Genomic DNA, 22,352 nt, shown 5'->3' with positions numbered 1-22,352 from the left:
GTTGGGTTTTCTTCTTGTGCTTTTATGGGCAAGTCCTTATTCAGATTGGGAAATTTTTCTTCAACGATTTTGTTGAACATGTTTTCCACAACTTTGAACTGGGCTTCTTCACCTTCTTCTACACCCATTAGTCTTATCTTTTGCTTTAACCAGTGTCCCACATTTCCTGGATGTTTTGTGTTAAGGATTTATTGGACTTATGATTTTCTTTGGTCGATGTATCTATTTTCTCTAGTTTATCTTCAGCCCCTGAGATTCTCTCTTCACTCTCTTGTATTCTGTTGGTTTTTCTTGAGTCTGTAGTTCCTGATCATTTGCCCACTTTTTCTATTTCCAGCATTCCTTCAGTTTGTGTTTTCTTTATTGTCTCTATTTCTGTTTTCATGTCTTGAACTGTTCCTTCAACTCTTTGATATTTTTTCTTGGATTACCTTGCTTTCTTTAAGCACTCACAAAAATGCCCCACACAAATTATATTTCTACATTCTGATCTTGCTTCTTCAAGCAATAATGCTGGTTACACTGCTCTATCTTATATATTCGTTAAAGGTTTTATGTAGTATAACTCCTCGTTATCCAGTGTAGGTTGAGTATTCCTTATTGGAAGTGCCTGGCACTGTGTTTGCAATTTTATATGATCTGGGAATTCCTTCTGTATATATTTTGTCTTATTGGTTGATGAATAAAATAATGATTGATTGATTGGCCAGCCAGAAAATATAGGCAGGACTACAAGATGAGAATGCTGCAAAACACAGGTGGAGGGATAGTGATTTAGTGCACCAAAGAAGTAACAGGATGGAGAATTCTCCCATAAGCCAAATCCAGGTGGAAATACATGATTATAGAAATGGGTTAATAATTAAGACAGAGATAGCCAATAAGAAGCCCAACCACCAGCCAACTGTTGTATACCCAATATACCATCTGTGTATTCATTTAGGACTAAAGGGTGCCAGAGTCAAACAGGATGAAGAATATATATATATATATATATATATATATATATATATATATATATATATATATATATAGAGAGAGAGAGAGAGAGAGAGAGTGAGAGAGAGACAGACAGACAGACAGACAGAGAGAGAGAGAGAGAGATGTGTGTTTATAGACCTTAAGTGTTGAACATCAAAAATTTAAAATCTGCTCTATGAAATGCTTCAAAATTCACAAAGTTTTGAGTGCTACATACACCCACAGTGTCATTGAGAGCACTCTGGATTCCTGAATTTCCATAGTTCGGGTGGACACTTGCCTTAAACTGTGTGGAAGAAGAATACAGATCAGAACAAGGAGCTACAAAGGATTTTGCTGTTTGGTTGTTTTTGAGGTAGAGTCTTACTAAGCAATTCTCAGAATGGCCTGGAACTCACTCTGTAGATGAGGCTGCCCTCACGCTCACAGAAATCCTCCTGCTTCTGCACCTCAACTGCTAGAATTAAAGGGATGTGCTACCATATCTGGTCTAACATTATTTACCCGGTTTAAAAAAATAAGTAAGTCTATAATTACAAGCAGTTGTGTTATTTACCCAAAAAATTTTCTCTAGAAATATAAGTAAAAGCAGTGCCTATACTTCACAAATGTCTACTCACAGATTATTTTAAAGGTAAAGTGAGATGAAAAGATAACATAAGGGAGATTTTAGAGTAATGAAAATGTTTAAATACTATGCTTCCTCCTCCTCCCTCTTGAAGGAAAGGTGAGGTTCTGAATAGACCCTCCAACACAGTTGGAGGAAAGAGAATAGCTCCTTTCAGTGAAGGTCAGCACAGTATATAGGGACCATATGGGAAGTGCTCTGGAATAATTAAAACAGCAGTTGTATATACAAGGTTCTTTTGTGCACCAGGAATACATCCTGGTTCCACTGCCTGAGGTCCCTTAGACTGCGAAGTCCTTCTAGCTGAGACCCATGTTCCCATGGAGGGCACTCCCTTAACCTAGAAACAGGAAAGAAGTCCTAGTCCCTACTTCAAATGACTTGACAGATTTATATGTCCCCACCTGGATGGCATTGCCCTACATGTGGAATTGGGTGGGGGGATGGGAGGGGAGGGTGGTCAGGGTACATGTGAAGGGGGAGAGAGGGTAAGAGGTAGGGAGGGAGGGAGAGGGAGAGAACTGGGATCGACATCTAAAAGAAAATAATAATAATAATAATAATAATAATAATAATAATAATAATGACAATGATAATAACAGCAGTCTTAAATGCAGATCCAATTAGCTGAACCATAAGTCAGAATCACATTCAACAGCTCTCATCGTGTTATCCTACTGTCTGTCAGCTTATGTCTAATATGTGCCCTGAACACTGCACAGATTTGAACAGAGCATGGTGTTTTTGAAGCTTTTCAACAAATTAGAAGTTTATTAAAATAACAGCATAAGGTGCATATATAAATACTCACACCTTGAATTCCCTCAGCTTTACACCTATGTAAAGAATTCTGATATTTTCAAGGTTTTCTTTTTAAATTGGCGTGTGTGTGTGTGTGTGTGTGTGTGTGTGTGTGTGTGTGTCTTTCTTTCTTTCTTCCTCTTATTCTTTCTTTCTACCTTTCTATCAACATGGGGGTCATGTCCATGAAAGGTACAGTGGCCAATGAGGCCAGAGGCATTGGATCCTCTAAAGATGAAGTTTACATGGACCTTGAGCTATTCAATATGTGTGCTAGGAACTGAACTCAGGTCCTCTGCAACAGCAATATGTGCTTTTAAAAGCTGAGTTACCTGTTCATCTCAAAAACAATTCTGATTTTTAAAATAGGAAGGTCATAAGTTTGAGTGGAATGGTGCTTATTTTTATATTTATATGTTCAATGTGGAAGGCAGGCTACAAGCTCTAGAGAAATTTTACCTGGGTAAATAACACAACTCTCAAGATGTATTTTACATAAAACCCAAACAAAAAACAACAGAACCACACACAATGCCAAACTATTATCTACTGTATATAGCCACACAAGTTAAACAAAGGTTGCTGTTGGTATTTAGGAGTCACTATAGGATTGAGGGAGGATGATGTGCATATGCTTTTTGTGTTTCTTTGTTATCTTGTCATTTTTTGTGTTGCATTTTATTTTGTTTTCTGAAATGGTTTCATTATGTACCCCTAGCTGGCCTGGAATTGGGTATGCATACCCAATTACCTGAAAATGAAAATGATTTCCCTTTTTGACTCAGAGTACGATTCAAACGTGTCTGACAACATACACAGATATTTTTGGAAATTTGTGACCATATACTTCCCAATAATCCAACTTAACCAGTATGATAAACGTATTTACAGAGTGACATCTCCCATCACCTTATCATACTGGTTAATGAATAAAGTATTGTTGGTCAATAGGAAAGCAAGACAGGTAGTACTAGGAGACAAGAAGGATTCCAGGAAGTAGTAAGGAGGAGTCAGCATGGAGAGACTGGGGAGACCAGATGCCGGCCCCATTCCCCGTAAGATGAAACCACTTGGAAATTCTTAGATTAACAGAAATGGGTTAATACTTAAGACAGAACTAGCCAATAAGAAACTAGTACCTGGCCAACAGCATTATATCAAATATATAGTCTCTGTGTGTTATTTGGGGCTAGGGTGGTGGTGGGCCCAGGCGCCGGGGGGAAAAAAACCTACTACATACATGAAGGTTTGCAATGTGAAAGTGCTTGATTTAAGTCAGAGCCACATAGGTCATGGCCAACCATGAAATGTTCTAGTCACACAGTTTGGGAGACACAGTTTGGGAGGTTTTATTTTGTTTTGATTTTTAGTTTTTTGAAAGAGCATCTCTCTGTGTGTAGCTCTGGCTATCCTGGAAATCACTCTGTAGACCAGGCTAGACACAAAATCAGAGATCACCATGTATTCAATATATAATCCAGATGACTGATACCCCTATCATTTTACAAATTCATCATTCCCAATTGTGATTATGCTTCCAAAGGTAAAAAAAAAATCAACAAAATCAGCAACAAAAGGAAATTAAACACCAGGGAATTCCTGTTTCAAGTACAGTAAATCTTACAGAGTGTGTACCATCCCAACAAATGGTCTACAGAGACGATCAAAGCATGGTTGACCCATCATAGTGGCATCGTCTATATATTTGTCCCACTCCAAGCATTGTTACTACTTGAAGTCTTCAATATTTGCAGTGTAATATATATTTACATTTTAGTGAAATATGACTCTCAAAATGATTGCTGACGTCCATAGGTAGTTGAAGGTATATTCTACCCATGAAGATTTCTCTTTAATTCCACTTCAACTGGAAAGCACAATGCAAATGATTAGCTCTTTGGAAGTCATTAAAATGCTAACTTAGTAAATCACCAGCAGAGGTACTAAATACATCTTTGAAGGGCTAAGCTCCCTGGGATTATTACAGTCATCAAACTCTAGACCTTGTCTTAACTTTTAAATCAATACTCTGAAATTTGCTTGATAATTAAAATAACCATTCAAAAATTCTTAAAGTATTGTTAATATGTAGTCACAATGCTATTCCACTTAAATACTTCTCATTCATTCTCCCCCAAAATAACTAATGGTACCTTATTAATAGCACTGTGCCTTTAAAGGACCTGTCAGGACATTTCCCTGAGAAAATGAGGTATCAGTCATTTTCATTAATGCTAATAAGCCAAAACCCAGAGTTAATGAAACAATTTCAAATAAAATCACCACTACAAAATCCTAAATACTGTTGGGTGAAAATGTTAATTTAAACTAAACTAAACTATTATATACAATATATATGGATACATGATATGTATTTAAAATACGGGTTATAAAAAACCCTACCTCTGCCAAATGCTGTCTTTATAAAATCAGGTGAATATCCTGCTTTAGTTAGTCTGCAAACAAAAAACAAATATATCTATGTTACTCATCAGAAAGAAACACCACATTTTAGGCAAAGGCCGATTCCAAAGCAGTTCCAAGCTCAAAATCTGCTGAAAAAAAAAAAAAAAGAAAAGAAAGAGAACAACCACTGATCTGCCCAGATCCATTTCTACAGTTCCACGCTTCTTATGGAGGTCTGGCTTCTTCTTAGAGGTGCTCATGTTTACAACTGGATGTTTCTATAAATTGTACTTGGTTGAGTGCTATCTTACAGAGTATACATACATTCATGAAGTAGAACATACTAGATAAACTAGTAGAAATGTGTCATTTTATGACTAAGGAAACTGAGGCAGGGGCTTTAACTGACTCTGAAAGGAAAAGGTCAGGGCAACAGTGCAGAACTGCTCTGAGTTACCCACACTTCCCCTTGTAAAATTTAAAATTCCACTAAATGAGGAGACTATTGCATTTCTAAAGTTTGTATCTTTAAGTGTTACATTTCTAAAAAAGTGCTACTTAATTCCTGTTTCTTAGACTTGAAATAGAACAGCTTTATTTACTAGGAATGAAGTACTCTGAGAAAGCATCACAGTGTCAGAAAGGCATCCTTTCTTTTGCCCACTCTTGTTTTTTCTACACTCATCATTCTGTAATGTTTTTACCTGACACTTTTAATAGTGTGATTTGTAAAAGCATCTTGAAGTGTCCCTGAACTAACCAAACAACAGTATTTCACACAAATTAAACTTCATAGTACTAAAACTGACCAGATATTTTATAACATTATGAAATTTACTACATTTATTTTTAAAAAAAATATATTTATACAAGCATTACACAATGAAGAAACTATTTCAAATAAAGTATTCTTATGAATACTTACTTTTGTCTCATCAGAGCATTTTTTCTCTTTAATTCATTGATGTTTCTTTCCAAAGCACGAGCTTCCAGCTTGAAGAAAATAATAGATTTTGAAACTATATCTATAAAATCTCAAATGTCTAGAGCATGATGGCATATAACTTCACGACTAAAAACAGGTTAAGAATCTGCACTTATCTTTTTTCACCCCCATCACCATGCTTCTTTCAGTGACCCCCATTTCCTGACTTCTGCTGGAGTGCCAGACCTCTCCCAGAATGCCTATCCATGCAGGACCACCCTGAGTCCCCGCCTACCTGATCTTTGGCCCTCAGGGCGGGACCCTGCTGGAGGTGAATCTGGGACCAGTTCAGGTCCAATCCCTGCCATACCCTTCCCTGGAAACTTCCGGGTTAGCCCTGAATGTAGCTCCCACCTACATCCAGTAGCCATCGAGAACACTCCTAGAACTTTGATCCACAAACCACCCACCCAGAATCTGCCCTCACCCCAACCTGTGCCCTAACTAGGCCACTGTCCCACTGCTTTCATTGAGCACTGGACCACAGAGCAGGTCCAATAATCCCGCCAACTTCAGGGAACTTCCTGGATCTATTCTGAGCACACTAAACCACATCAAGTCCCCTCCTGCATAATCTTTGAATCCCATCGCCTGGCCTCTGCCTGATACCTAAATAGCCAGGCCTCTGCCAGAGACCAGACTATCCATGCTGGACAACTGAGTCCCTGCCTACCTGATCATTGACCCCAATTGCCAGGCCCCTGCCTGAGAGGTAAGCTCCTAGAGAGTTTGGACCACACAGAGATACAGACATCGAACTCCTGACACAATTAAGCCCACTGGGGGAGTAGCATAAACAGGAGAGAAACCCCACATGTACCCATTGGAAGAAGTGAAGGTAAGGTGACAATACAAGAAAACACCTAACAATAGAAAGACAAGAAGGAAGTCATCAGAATCTAGGGAATCTACACCAATTACTAGACCTGAAGACTTGAAAGCAGATGAACCAGAAGAGGAGGACTTAGAAAATATTGTCATAAAAATGACAGAGGCACTCAGAGACTATACAAGAAAATCCCTTAGAGAAATGAAAGGAAAAATATGCAAAAAAATGGAAAAAAATGAACAAATTTCTTAAAGAAAGTAAGAAAAGTCAAGAAAAAAACAGATGAAGGAAATAATTCCAACAGTTCAAAACCTGAAAACTGAAATAGAGACAATCAAGAAAACACAAACTGAGGGAATGCTGGAAATAGAAAAATTGCACAAATAATAAGAACTATAGATGTAAGCATAACCAACAAAAACCAAGAGATGTAAGAGAGAATCTCGGGCACTGAAGATAAACAGGAGGAAATGATTCATTGACCAAAGAAAATCTTAACTCCAACAACTCCTTAACAGAAAACACCCAAGAAATGTTGGACACTGAGAAAAGGCCAACTCTATCAATAATATGCATAGAAGAACTTGAAAAAGCCCAGCTCAAAGGGGCAGAAATCATGTTCAACAAAATCAATGAAGAAAACTTATCCAAGTTGGAAAGGATACATCCATGAAAATACAAGAAGCATATCGAACAACAAATAAACTGGACCAAGGAAAAAGAACCCCTCGACACATATAATCAAACATATGAATGAAGAAAGAATTTTAAGAGCAGCAAAGAAAAAAGACCAGGTAACATATAAAGGCAGACCAGTCAAAATTACACCGGACTTTTCCATGGAAACTCTCAAGGACCATAGGTCCTGGATATGTGGTTCTAAAAGTGCTAAAAGTCCATGGATGCCACCCCAGGATACTATGCCAGCAAAACTCCCAATCACTATAGACAGAAAAAAAGAATCAGCCAGATTTTCACAATACATATCTACATATCCAGGCCTACAGAAACTTCTGTAATGAAAACTCCAACACAAGGAAGTTATCTAGGCTCATGAAGACATAGGCAATAGATGACCCCAATTCATCAGAACCCAACTTAAAAACAGGGCAAATATATTCAGAATACCATGGCCAACAAAATATCTAAAGCAAATAAGCATTAACAATCAATGGTACTTACTTTCCCTCAACATTAATGGTATTAAATCACATATAAAATAACACAGGCTAAATGGATAGCAGGACAGAATCCATCTTTCTGCTGAATACAAGAAACACAGATAAGCTTCAAAAGCAAACATTAACCCATAGCAAAGGGTAGTGAAAAGAACTTCCAATCAAATGGACCCAAGAAACAAGCAGGTGTGGCTCTCCTAATATGTAATAAGTTAGATTTTTAACCAAAATCAATCAAAACAGATGAATAAAGTCATTTCGTATTCACCGTAGAGAAACCCATCAGCACAAAATCTCAATTCTGGACATATATGTCCCAAATACAAAGGCACCCACATTTGTAAGAGAAGCACTACTAAAACTCAAAGTTTACATAAAACCTCACATACTCACAGTGTGATAGTTCAACACCCCAATCTCACCACTAGACATTTCCACCAGATACAAACTTAACAAATAATCAAAAGAACTAACAGAAGTTATGTCTCAATTGGGTTTAGCAGTCATCTATAGAACATTCCAACCAAACGCAAAAGAATGTACCTTCCTCTCTGCTCCACATGGAACCTTCCCTAAAATCGACCACATAACAAACCTCAACAGATACAAAAAATTGGAATAGTCCCCTGTATTTTATCAGACCGCCATGCTTTCAAGCTGGAATTCAACAACAACACACCTCGCAGAAATCCTACAAACTCACAGAAACTGAACAGTGCACAATTGCCCCTGGATCACAGAAGAAATAATGAAAGAAATGGAGGACTTCCTAGAATTCAACAAGAATGAGGACACAACATATGCGAACTTATCGGACACCTTGAAAGAGTGCTATGAGGGAAGTTCATTGCGCTAAGGGCCCATATGAAGAAAACTGAGAATAGTCACATTAGAGAATTAACAGCAAAACTGAAAGCCCTAGAACAAAAAGAGGCAAACTCACCCCAGAGGTATAGAAGCAAGGAAATAATTTGAGGGCTGAAATCAATAAAGTAGAATCTTGGAAAACAATACAAAACTCAATGCAATAAAGAGTTCACTTTTTGAGGAAATGAACAAGATAGACAAATCTTTATCCAAACTAACACAAAAGCAGAGAGAGAATACACAAAATAACAAAATCAGAAACAAGAAAGGAGACATAACAACCGACACTGGGGAAATCCAGACAAGTTTCAGGTCATACTTTGAAACCCTATGCTCCAGAAAATTTAAAAACTCAAAGTAAATGGACAAATTTCTCAATAACTATCACTAACTAAAATTAAATCAAGAACAGATGAGCACCTTAAAAATACCTATCATCCCCACTGAAATAGAGGCAGTCATTGGAAGCCTCCCAACCAAAAAAGTCCAGGGCCAGATGGCTTCAGTGCTGAATTCTACCATAAATTCCAGCTAAAGCTAATAACGTAACTCCACAAATTGTTTCACAGAATAGAAGTAGAATGTTAATTACCAGACTCCTTTTGCAAGGCCACAATTACCTTGGTAACTAAGCCAAAAGAAGACACAACAAAAAAGAGAACTAAAGACCAATATTCCTCATGAATATTGATGCAAAAATACTCAATAAAGTACTGGAAAATCGAATCCAAGAACACATCTGAGAAATCATCCAACATGACTAAATAGGCTTCATCCCTGGGTGACAGGGACAGGTCAACATATGAAAATCTATCAATGTGATCTACAATATAAACAAACTGAAAAAGGAAAACAACGTAATCATGTCACTGGATGCTGAAAAACCTTTGAGATAGAGGTCTTGGAGAGATCAGGGATAACAGGAACATATCTAAATGAATAAAAGCAATATACAGTAAACCAACAGCCAACATCAAACAGAGTGGAGAGATTAAGGCAATTCCTCTAAAATCAGGAACAAGACAATGCTGCTCTCTTACTCTCAATATCTCTTCAATAATGTACTTGAAGTCCTAGTTAAAGCAATAAGACAACAAAAGGAGATCAAGAGGATACAAATTGGAAAGGAAGAAGTCAATCTGTCACTATTTGCAGGTAACATGATAGTTTACATAAGTGACCCAAAATAACTCTACCAAGAAACTCCTACCACTGACAAACACCTTCAGCAAAGTAGCAGGATACAAGATAAACTTAAAAAAATCAGTAACCCTAATTTATTCAGACGACAAAGAGGTAGAGAAAGAAATCAGAGAAACATCACCCTTTACAATAGCCACAAGCAACATAAAGTATCTTGTTGTAAAGCTTACCAAACAAGTAAAAGACCTATATAATAAGAACTTTGTGACTCTAAAGAAAGAAATTAAAGACGATACCAGAAAATGGAAAGATCTCCCATGCTCTTGGATAGGTAGGATAAACATAGTAAAAATGGAAATCTTACCACAAACATTCTCAGTTTCAATGAAATCCCTGTCAAAATCCCCACACAATTTATCACTGATCTTAAAACAATAATAATCAAGTTCATATGGAGAAAAAAATGACTGAGTATAAAAAAACAACCCTGTACAATAAATGAACTTCAGGAGGCATGACCATCTCTGATTTCAAGCTTTACTATAGAGATGTACTCTTGAAAACAGCCTGGTATTGGCAGAAAAATATACAAGTAGATCTATATAATCAAATAAAAAATCCTGACATTAACCCACACAACTACAAACAACTGATTTTTGATAAAACACCTAAAAGCATACAATGAGCAGAGGAAATCATCTTCAAAAAATGGTGCTGGCACAACTGGATGATAGTTTGTAGATGACTGCAAATTGACCCATGTCTATAGCCATACATAAAACACAAGTCAAAATGGATCAAGGACCTCAACATAAATCCATCCACACTGAACCTCTTAGATGAGAAAGTAGTAGGTGCCCTTGAAAAATTGGTACAGGAGACTGCTTTCTTAACATACCTCCGTTAGCACAGACAATTAATAAATGGTAGCACCTGAAACTGAGAAGTTTCTGTAAGGCAAAGGACACTTGACAAGACCCAACAACAGCCCACAGACTGGGAAAAGATCTTCACCAATCATACATCTGAGAGAGGGCCGATCTCCAAAATATACAAAGAACTCAAGAAACTAGTCACCAAACACCAAATAACCTATTAAAAATGGAGCACAGATCTGAAGAGAGAAATCTCAATTGTGGAAATCAAAAAGGCTTCAAGACTCTTAAGAAAGTACTCAACATCCTTAGCTACCAAGGAAATGCAAATCAAAACAATTTTGAGATAACATCTTACCAGAAATACTAAAATTAGGAACACCATGAGAACTTATGCTGGAGAGGATATGAAGAAACAGGATAACCCCTACACTGCTGTCAGGAGTGCAAACATGTACAGCCATTTTGTAGATCATTATGGTGATTCTAAGGAAAAATGGGAATCAGTCTATCACAGGACCCAGCAATCCCACACTTAGGCATATACCCAAATGATCCACATCCATGCAAAAAAGGTATCTGTTTACTATATTCATAGCAGCATTATTTGTAATTGCAAGAATCTAGAAGCAACCTAGATGCCCCTCAACAGAAGAATAGATAATGAATATGTGGCACATTTACACAATGGATTACTACTCTGCCAGAAAGAAAGAATGTAATATTGAACTTTGCAGTCAAGTGGATGGAACTTGAAAAAACCATCCTGAATGAGGTAACCCAGTAACAAAAAGAGAGACATGGTACTTATTCACTTATATGGATTTTAGACATAGAGCAAAGGATCACTGGCTTATAATTTACAGTGCCAGTGATGAGACTAGGATACAAGACATTTCTAAGAGATTCATACATGATCTCTCATGGGGGGGAGGAAAAGATCTCCTGAGAATATTCAGAGTGGTGGGGCAGTAAGTGCATAGGGGACTAGGAGAAAGAGAAGGGCAGGAGAGGAAAACACATGACATGAGACTAGAAAGATTGATTCAGGGAAGGAATAGACGAGAAAAAGAGAGAGAGAGAAATACCATAAAATAGGGAGCCATTATAGGATTCTATAAAAAATGATTATAGAGAAATGTACAGAGACCTACAAGTCTCATCCCAATTTACAATTTGAGCAACATTTGCTAGGCTACTATAAATGCCCTTCCCTGATAAAGAGATTGATTACTTACTTATGTACAATAATTGAGCCCTCATCTAGAAGCTGATAGAAATAGAAGCAGATACACACAGCTAAACACTGAGCCAAACTGGAATCCAGATGCAGAGAGGGAGGACAAAACCAGGCTATAGAAACACATAGAGACAACTGACCTAAACAAGGAGGAGCTAATGGGTCCCAGAGTGATAGCTAGGAATCCAGCATTGGAACAACTCAGACCCCCTAAACATGGGTCTCAGAAGGCCTGGCCAGTCTAAAGGACCTCTGACAGTGGAACCAGGATGTATCCCTGATCCATAATAGGATTTTGGAGCATGTACCCCATGGAGTGATACTCCTTTCTCCTAGAGGCAAGAGGGAGGGCCTAGTTCCTACTCCAAATGATTTGACAGATTTAGATGACCCACCCAAGAACTCATCACCCTACATGTGGAATGGGGAGATGTTATTTGAGGGTGGTGCTTGGGCATGGGAGGGTAGAAGAAAGGGAGCAGGAAGGGATGGAGCAGAAACTGGTATTCATATATAAAATAAGAAAAATAAATAAATATTATAAATAAATAAAAGAGAATTGGCACTTATTGTAGTCAATATAAAACATTTTTAATTTTGGGAATTATTCAAAAAGGGAATGAGTTTTAAGCCATACAAATGCATAAATGTAAAGCTGGAGTTTTATTGGTACTTGACAATTAATGTTGCTGTTTAAATGCAGTATCAGAGCCTAAAATCATTTGATGATGAAAATATCCAATCATAAGTGGCTAGCAGACTAACATAGAGCAAAGTCAATGGAAATGGATGGTCCTTAGGTCCATAATACTGGAAACTACAAATGTCTAAAACAGTTTCACAGAATGACAATACAGGTCAATTTTAATAACTAAATACAATCTGTACATATCACACTACTATTAAGTATAAGACCATTCACAAACACAATTGCAGCAGTTATTATTTGTATGTGTGTATTTGTTGGTAGTGTGCAGCACCATGCCCAACTTAGTTATAATAAATACCAAGAACCTGCAATACTCTCAAATAATCATTAATAAAAGCCAAACATATGGTATTCTACATGCTTCCCATTCTGTTGACTCTACAGATCAGATATAGAATATAGAGTACATTAGATAGATCAATGCAAAATGTAAGCTTACCATTTATAAGTAGCAAATACTAACACTCTTCAAATAAAAGGGACACTACTGTCAATAACTTTGCAATATACATGAGAATTGACTTTAGCCAACTAATGCACTTAACATCCACCGTAAATATAGCTTAAATATATTTTACTACTATAATTTTTTTAGCTAGGCAATGGTGGTGCACAACTTTAATCCCAGTACAAAGGAGGTAGAGGCAGGTGCATCACTAAGGCCACCTTGGTCCACAGACCTAATTCCAGGATTGCCATCAATACACAAAGAAACCTTGCCTCAAACCCCTGCTCCAAAAAGGATGTTTCTCTGTGTGTAATTATTTTCCAATTGTAATCATAAAAATCAATTTTAAACAAAAAGGAATTCAGTACAATACCCTGAGCTAGTAAAATGTTACAATTCACTTAACTGTTTTAAAATTTTATTTAGTTTTATGTGCATAAGTGTTTCTCCTGACTCTGATATACCTGGATTTATAAGGTGCTCACTGTATGACACATAAATATGAAGATGTACACATGTTATGTGTGTGTGCATGCACACACGAGTGTGATTGGAGGTGTCTTAAGAGGACAGAAGAGGGTCTAAATTCACCTGGAAGTAGAAGACAGGCAAATGTGAATCATCTGACTTGCTCAGAACCAAACACAGCTCTGGTCCTCTGGAAGAGCAGCAAGTGCTGAGCTGAAATACTGAGCTCTCTCTCCAACCCCCAAAACTCCTTCTCAAGACTTTGTGATTTTAAAACTAATTATATTCAGAGGGAAATGTACAAGTAAAGCACAGAAATAAAAGATTAATTCTCAGTGCTTCCTATGGTCTGGCCTAAATATGATTTAAATACTGGTAAAATTAATAAAATTCATAGAAAGTGATTATTTTTAAATACCGTCTATACCTTTAACTAATATAACATGAATAGTATATGTTAGGGGACTTAAAAACTTACCCAATAGTCATGTTCCCTTTGTTCATGAGCCATAACCTAAAAAACAGTTATTAAAATTATTCATAAATAAAAAACTTTCATTGCCACCACTAAAATTCATGGCCCAAACCATAATTCCCACTGCCGAGGCATCTCTGAAGCATTATAACCATTTTGAAAGCATAATTTCACATATACAGATGATTTTCTCTCCTGAAATTTTAAACAAACCTGAACATAAGGTTTTTAATGCCAACAAACTGCAGAAGACGATCAACTACTAGAGTTTCCAAGGAACAGATAACAAGCACAACATGGGACTGTGATGGTGCCAGACAGTGCTGTGCTGTATAATACTCATTCCAAAAGAAAGGAAAGCTGCAGAAGTTTTTTATTTCAGCATCTTTGGCTCCCTGTGTATATTTCAGTTTCACAAAACACCTCAGGAGTGATGAAAGCTACAGTCCTGCATCAATTCTATCCAGTCAGAGTGCTCTAACTGCATATACAGCTGTCACTTGACACACATACCTGCACTTGATAGGAGCAAATTGTTCTCTCCAATTCTTCTTCGATATCCTTGGCACGCCGTCTACATGGAACAAATAGTTACTCCACTGTGCTGACATATAATAAAGAATAACAGCATGTGGCTACAAGAATATTACTGAGTGTTCTTCCTTATTTAATTATAACCACAAGACTCCTCTTTTGAGAGATGCTGACAGGTATTAAAGACCATCTTCTCCTCCCCTAAGTCTAATGTCAATTAAATTATGTGAGCACTATCACTTGGATGTGCCTAACACGATGTCACAAAAATTTACACAGTACAGAAGGTCTCAAGCAGCCTGTTCAGGGGCTCAGTTACAATCTTACCATGCCTCCATCCCAAGTGTAAAAGTCTCAGGCACATGCAAGCATGCCTGATCATCTGGTTTTCATTTTCAGGACTCAAAATCATGAAAGATAAACTCAGATCCTATAAAATTAACAGAGTCCCAGAAAAGGAAATCGTTTTTGTTTGTTTTGTTTTGTTTGTTTGTTTGTTTGTTTACTTCAAGACAGGGTTTCTCTGAAGCCCCAACAGTCCTAGAACTGGCTCTGTAGACCAGGCTGGACTTGAACTCACAGAGATCCACCTGCCTCTGACACCAATGCTCAGCTCAGGAGAGGAACTCTTAAGAGGTAAAAGTATAACTAACTTACTGTCTTTATGAAACAAAAAAGTAATTTGTCCTTTTAGACAAAGCCCAAACTTACCCTTCCTAAGGTTGATAGAAGTGTCTTATGACTCAAGTTGCTGTGGTGATCCTCTAACAGACATTCTAGTGTTTCCTCAGGTCCACTGAGGACTGAACCAAAGACTAGCTAAGCATTTACTAAAATTCTAAGAGTGGCTTGTTCATTTCATGGCAAACTTGCTGAATGCTAATACTGTGTATATTCTTTCCCAGCTGAAAAAATATTCATGAATGAGCTTGAATTAACTGCTCATCATGTCCTTCTTGAAGACAGGGTCTCATGCAGGTCAAGCTAGTTTCAAGCTCACGATTTAGCCAATATTGGTCTTGATCTTGTGACCATTCTTTTCCACCTCCTAGTGCCAACACACACAACATCCATACCTATTTATAAACTTCTTCATGTTAACATAAAATATGCTTATACTTATATGTCAAAATCCCCAAAAAGAAATTTTTCCTTTTTATATTCTCTGAATATCAACAAAATTCCACGAAATTCAAATACAAAGTAATGAAACAAAAATATGCCAATTCACTGAGTAGTTGTGTTAGGACACACAAGCCTTTAGTCCTAGCACTTGGTAGGCATAGGCAGGCAGATCTTTGAGTTCAAGGCAAGTCTGCCTCAAGAAAGAGTTCCGGATGGGTCAGGGATACAGAGACCTTGTCTGAGATCAAACAAAACAACAAAGCCATTTTATTTTACTGCTTCCTGATGCCAAGCATCAAAATAAGAAAGAGGATGTCTTACCTATAGGTGTCTAGTTCTTTGTTCACATGGTTGGTTCTCTTGTTGACTTTGAAAAGTTCTTCCTCTTTCTCCAATCGACAATTTTCCTCCACTGTTATTTTCCTTAAAAAAAAAAAAAGAGTTTTTCATTCCTTTTAATGTATGTAATCAATATAATCAACTACAATCACAAATAGTGTATCACACAAAGCAATTGCCATACACCACAGCAAAGGCCATGTGCAAAAAAACAAGAAAAAAAAATTGTGTGTCTCTGATATGAAATTTGGCACTGGGAAAAAGTGTGGTTCCAACAAACCCTCCACTTCTGTGGAACTTCCTGGCTCTGCTCTGAACCCACTGGACCCACCTATCCACTCAGGTACACCTTGATGCTACACTTTGAACCCCACCAACTGGCCTCTGCCAGGGGAGCAATCTCCAAGAGAACTTGGATTATCCATGGTTGCAGACATCGAACTCCTGTCCCAACTACATTCACCAGGACAGCAGCGTAAAGAGAGACAGAAACTCCACCTTCACACACTGGAATAAGTGATGGGAAGACAGAAATAGAAGAAAATGCCCAACAATAGAAAGAAGAGTATGATAAACCAGAATCTAGGGACTCGACACCAAAAAGAACTAAACATATCAAAACAGATGAAGAGTATGACTTAAAAAAAAAAAAAAAGTTCTTAAAAATAACACAGGCCCTCAAAGATGCTATGAAAAAAAAATCCCTTAAAGAAATGGAAGAAATCCAGACTAATGTGGTTTGATCAAGCCAGACTGCCTGAAACAGAGTACAAGGTGATCCTACATTCAAAACAGCTGGACAAAGCAGCCTTACAGACTTCTGCCAGGATTTCTGAATCTTCTTCGAATCCCCCCGTGACTGCGCCCCTTACCAGCAGGAAGTAGTTTGGAAAGAACGCCCAAATTCCCAAATATTGTGTATATATGTTTGTTTTCATTTAAATGGACTTTGTTATATAAAATAAATTAAGAAAAGAAATGCAAAAAAACAAACAATAAATTGGAAGAATTAGAGGAAAAGGACACAGAATATATGAATGAAATAAAAAAAATCTCTTAAAGAAAGTATAGAAAGCAAAGAAAAACAATAAAACAGATGAAGGAAGCAATTCAAACTGTTCAAGACCTGAAAACTGATATAGAGACAATAAAGAAATCCCTAATTGAGGGAACGCTTAAAACAGAAAACCTGGGTAAATGATCAGGAACTACAGACACAAGCGTAACCAACAGAATATAAGAGATTGAAGAGAGAATCTCAGGAGTTGAAGATAAACTACAGGAAATAGATTCATTGACCAAAGAAAATCTTAAATCCAACAAAACATAGTAGAAATGTGGGATAACATGAAAAGGCCAAACCAAAGAATAATAGGCAGAGAAGAAGGTGAAGAACCCCAGCTCAAAGGTGCAGAAAATATATTCAAAAAAATCATTGAAGAAAACTTTCCCAATCTGAAGAGAACTTTTCCAAGTTGAAGAAATTATGCTAATGAAAATACAAGAAGCATACCCAAAACCAAATACACAGGACATAAAACAAAACAAAACAAAACAAAAAAACTCCCCTTGACTCATCATAATCAAAACATCTAACATACAGAATAAATAAAAACTATAAAGGACAAGAAGAACAAAGGCCAGGTAATTTATAATGGCAGACCTATCAATCAAAATATCAAAATTACACCTGACTTCTACATGGTAACTCTCAAGGCCAGAATGTCCTGGATAGATGTTCTACAAGTACTAAGAGTTCACAGATTCCAGCCAAGGCTACCATACCCAACAAAACTCTCAATCACTGTAGATGGAGAAAACAAGTTATTTAATGACAAAGCCAGATTTTCACAATACATATCCACAAATCCAGCCATGGAGAATGTTCTGGAAGGAAAACTCCAACACAAGGACGTTAACTACAATAACAAACAACTAGCCAATCGATAACACCCCTTCACCAGAACCCAAATGTAAAAGCATAGGAAATATACACAACAATACCACTGCCAACAACAACAAAATGAAATCTAAAACAAATAAGAATTAACAATTAATGAATGAATGGTCCTTACTTTCCACCAACATTAATGGTCTTAACTTGCATATAAAAAGACACAGTCTAATAGAATTGACCTGAAGACAGAATCTACCCTTTCGGTGTAAAAAAGAAACACATCTAAGCTTCAAAGACAGATACTAACCTAGAGAAAAAGGGTTGGGGAAAGAACTTCCAATCATTTGGGCCCAGGCAGCAAGAAGGTGCAGTTATCCCAATATCTACCAAGTTAGACTTCAAACCAAAATCAACCAAGAAAGATAAAGAAGGCCATTTCATACCCATCATAGGAGAAGTCCATCAGTACAAAGTCTCAATTCTGAACATCTATGCTCCATAAACAAAGGCACCCACATATATAAAATAAACACTAATAAAACTGAAAGCTCACATAAACCTCACACATTACCAAACTTTTTATGGGGCTTGTTACACAAGTCACACAAATGCACAAATAAGAAAGAGAACTACAGACCAACATCACTCATGAACATTGATCCAAATATACTATATTAAATACAGGTATATTGAATCCAAATTCACATCAGAGGACTCATCCAACATGATCAAATAGGCTTCATCCCAGGGATGCAGGGATGGCTCAACTTACAAAAATCTATCAATGAGACCCACAATAAAAACAAATGGAGAAGGAATAACAACATTATAATCCCACTAAGATGCTGAAAAGGCCTTTGAAAAAATTGAACATCCTTGGAAAGATCAGGGAAAACAGAAACATACCTAAATATAATAAAAGCAATATATAGTAAACCAACAGCCAACATCATACTGAAAGGACAGAAGCTTAAGGCAATTCCTCTAAAATGAAGAACATGACAAGACTGCCCTCTCTCTACATATCTCTTCAATAATGTACTTGAAGTTCTAGTTAAAGCAATAAGAAAACAAAGGGAGAACAAAGGGATACAAATTTGAAAGGAAGAAGTCAAAATGTCACTATTTGCAGATGATATGATAGTTTCCATAAGTGGTCCGATAAACTCTACCAGGGAACTCCTATGGCTGGAAAACACATTCAGCAAATTACCAGGATACAAGATTAAGTTTAAAAAAAAAAAAAAAAAAACCTTATGTCTACTATATACAGACGATGATGTGGCAAAGGAAGAATTCACAGAAATATCTAATGGATCAAAGACCTCAACATAAAACCAGCCACACTTAGAAGAGAAAGTGGGAGGCACTCTTGAACAAATTGGTACAGGAGACAGCTTCCTGAACATAACACCAGTAGCCCAGTCACTGAGATTGGTAATCCATAAATGGGACCTCCTCAAATTGAGAAGCTTCTGTAAGGCAAAGTACACAGTCAGAAAGACCAAATGGCAGTGCACAGACTGGGAAAATTCTTCACCAACCCAACATCTGACAGAGGGATGATCTCTACAATAGACAAATAACTCAAGAAACTAGTTACCAAAACAACAAATGAAGAGAGAATTCTCAATAGAGGAATCAAAAATGGCTGAAAGAGACTTAAGAAAGTGCTTAACAGTCTTTTAGCCAACAGGGAAATGCAAATCAAAACAACTTTGAGTTACCATATTATTCTTGCCAGAATGACTGAACTTAGAAACACCAATGGCAGCTTATGGTGGAAAGAATGTGGGGAAATGGTAACACTCCTTCACTGCTGGCAGGAGTGCAAATTTGTACAGCCATTTTGGAGATCAGTATTGTGGTTCCTCAGGAAAATCGAAATCAGTTTAACACAAGCCCTGGCAATTCCACCCTTGGGCATATACACATCCATGTTAACAGAGACATCTGATCATCTGTGTTCATAGCAGCATTATTTGAAATAGCAAGAATCTGGAAGCAACCTAGAAGCCCCTCATCTGAAAATTGATAAAGATGTCCATTTACACAATGGAATACTACTACTCTGCTGAAAAAAAAAAAAAGAACAATGGAATCTTGAAATTTGTAGGTACATGGATGGAACTTGAAGAAATCATCCTGATTGAGGTAACCCACTCATAAAAAGAGGAACATGGTATTTACTCACTTATGGATTTGAGACATAGAGCAAAGGATTACCAGCATATAATTCTCACCGCGAGAGAAACTAGTATACAAGGAGGAACCAAAGACAATAATACAAGGTCCCTCACAGAAGGGGAAAGGACAGGATCCCCTGAGCATATTGGGAGTGGGTGGGGTCAGTGAGTGGAGTGTCAGGAGAAAGAGAAGGGGAGGAGCAGAGCACATGTGGGACCAGGAAGATTAAATTGGGAGACTAATACATGAGAGAGAAAAAGAAAGAGAATATAATAGAGGGAGCCATTATAAGTTTGAAGAGAAAATTGACTCAGAGACCTACAAGGATAACCCCAATTATCAATCTGAGCAATCGTAGAAAGTCTACCTTAAATTCCCTTCCCTGATAATGAGATAGATAACTAATTTATATGCCATCATTAAGCCCCCACCTAGTAGCTGATGGCAATACAAGCAGAAACTCACAGCTAAACACTGAGCTGAACTCTTGGAATCCAGTTGTAAAGAGGGATGAGTGATAAGAAAAGTGGTCAAGACCAGGCTACTGAAACCAACAGATACAGCTAACCTGAACAAGGGTCAGCTCATGGCCCCCAGACTGATAGCTGGGAAACCAGCATTGTACTGAATCAGATCCCTGAACGTGGACCTCAGTTAGAAGGCCTGGGCAGTCTAAGGGACCTCTGACAGTTATACCAGGATGTGTCTGTGGTGCATAAAAGGACTTTGGGAGCACATTCCCCGTGGAGGAATACTCCTTTAGCCTAGAAGCAGGGGGGAAGTTCTAGATACTACTCCAAATGATTAGACAGATTTTGATGTCCCCTCTTGGATGGCATCACCCTCCCTGTAGAGTTGGGGGGGGATGGGATGTGAGGGTGTGAGCGGGCCATTATGGAAGGAGGGAGTGGGAACTAGGATCAAGTTTTATTATAGTAAGTCACTATGTTTGTTAGTAAGAGGGCCAATAACTACAACTATGGCTTGTGTTGTTTTGTTTGGTTTTTATGACAGTGTCTCATAATGTAGACCTGAAAATCACATTTTAAACCAGATTGGCCTCTAATTCACATAGATCCACCCGTGTTTGCTTCTTGAGTGCTTGAAGTAAAGGTTGTAGACCCAATATTTTTAATTGGTAGTCAAAAATAATAAGAGAGTGAGCCCAATCCCCACAGAGGGATAGTCTCTTGGCCTAGACACAAAGGGGAGGACCTAGGCTTTGCCCCAAATGATGTGACAGACTTTGATGATCCACCATTGAAGGCCTCACCCTTTCTATGCAGCAAAAGAAGGATGTGATGGGGTCTTGGGAAGATGGGACGGAGAGAGAACTGGGATTGATATCTAAAATAATATTGTTTCTAATTTAAACTTTTAAAAAGGAAAAAAAGAACAAGAGAATAAATAATCCCAGCACTAGCACTAACTCTGCACTACTTTTTTTCTTTTACTAACGAGTAACAGGTAAATTATTGAACAGTTACTGTGTGCCAGAACTGTTACGAGACATTTCTGTGGGCAATTAAACTAGTCAACAGCCATACAAAAGTATTATTTCCATTGCATAAAAATGAAAACAAGGTACAGAGAAAGCAGTCAGATACCATGTAACAATAAGTCTCTGAGAAATGAAGCAACAAGGCATTTCATCACTGTGTGGACATCAGAGTATACTTAAAGAAACAAAGATGGCAAAGAATCAATGGGTGGCATTGTCCTATTTGTGGTCCATTTTGTACCACCATGTTATTATATGACACATGTTTGTCACCGGGAGCAGGCTTTGGGAGCATATGGCCTCTTCCTACTTCTAGTTTTATCCGTCTTCTTCAACTTTAAGGGGGTTATGATCTCTCCTCTTCCTGCTCTAAGAACATGCTCCCATGCTCCCCTCACTATCATGGGCTCTCCCTTTGGAACTGTACACCAAAACAAGTTCTCCCATCTACTAGTTGCCTTGACCTGAATAGTTTGGTATTTAGGTGCTTTTGTTTGTTTGTTTGTTTTCTTTTCTGCCATTGTATTTTATCACAGCAACAGAAAAGTAACTAATACAGCCTAAATGTTGAAATTTAAGCTCTACTGATAGAACTTCGAAGAGAAATCACATATATAAAGCAGTATACTAAACTTCTAGATTCAAATATTTCACTTCTTCCCAATATTAAACTTAAAGAGCTGAACATAATGTATCAGTCATGAAAAAAAAAAAAACAAGAAAATAACGTGAATGA

At 37.5% G+C, this 22,352-nt stretch overlaps 1 protein-coding gene across 1 annotated transcript in view; it reads right to left on the bottom strand.

The window, feature by feature from the left end:
- LOC127214456 (melanoma inhibitory activity protein 2-like) overlaps positions 1–22,352 on the bottom strand; it is a 163,983-nt gene that overhangs the window by 104,998 nt on the left and 36,633 nt on the right. Inside the window, 4 exon segments of the mRNA XM_051174849.1 lie at positions 5,750–5,809; positions 14,037–14,072; positions 14,547–14,607; positions 16,014–16,115. Of these exon segments, the coding sequence (XP_051030806.1) occupies positions 5,750–5,809; positions 14,037–14,072; positions 14,547–14,607; positions 16,014–16,115 (259 nt within the window).

This window comes from Phodopus roborovskii, unplaced genomic scaffold (genome assembly GCF_943737965.1).
Source record: "Phodopus roborovskii unplaced genomic scaffold, PHOROB, whole genome shotgun sequence".
NCBI classification, from domain to species: Eukaryota; Metazoa; Chordata; class Mammalia; order Rodentia; family Cricetidae; genus Phodopus; species Phodopus roborovskii.
This window is presented reverse-complemented; position numbering and strand designations above follow the sequence as displayed.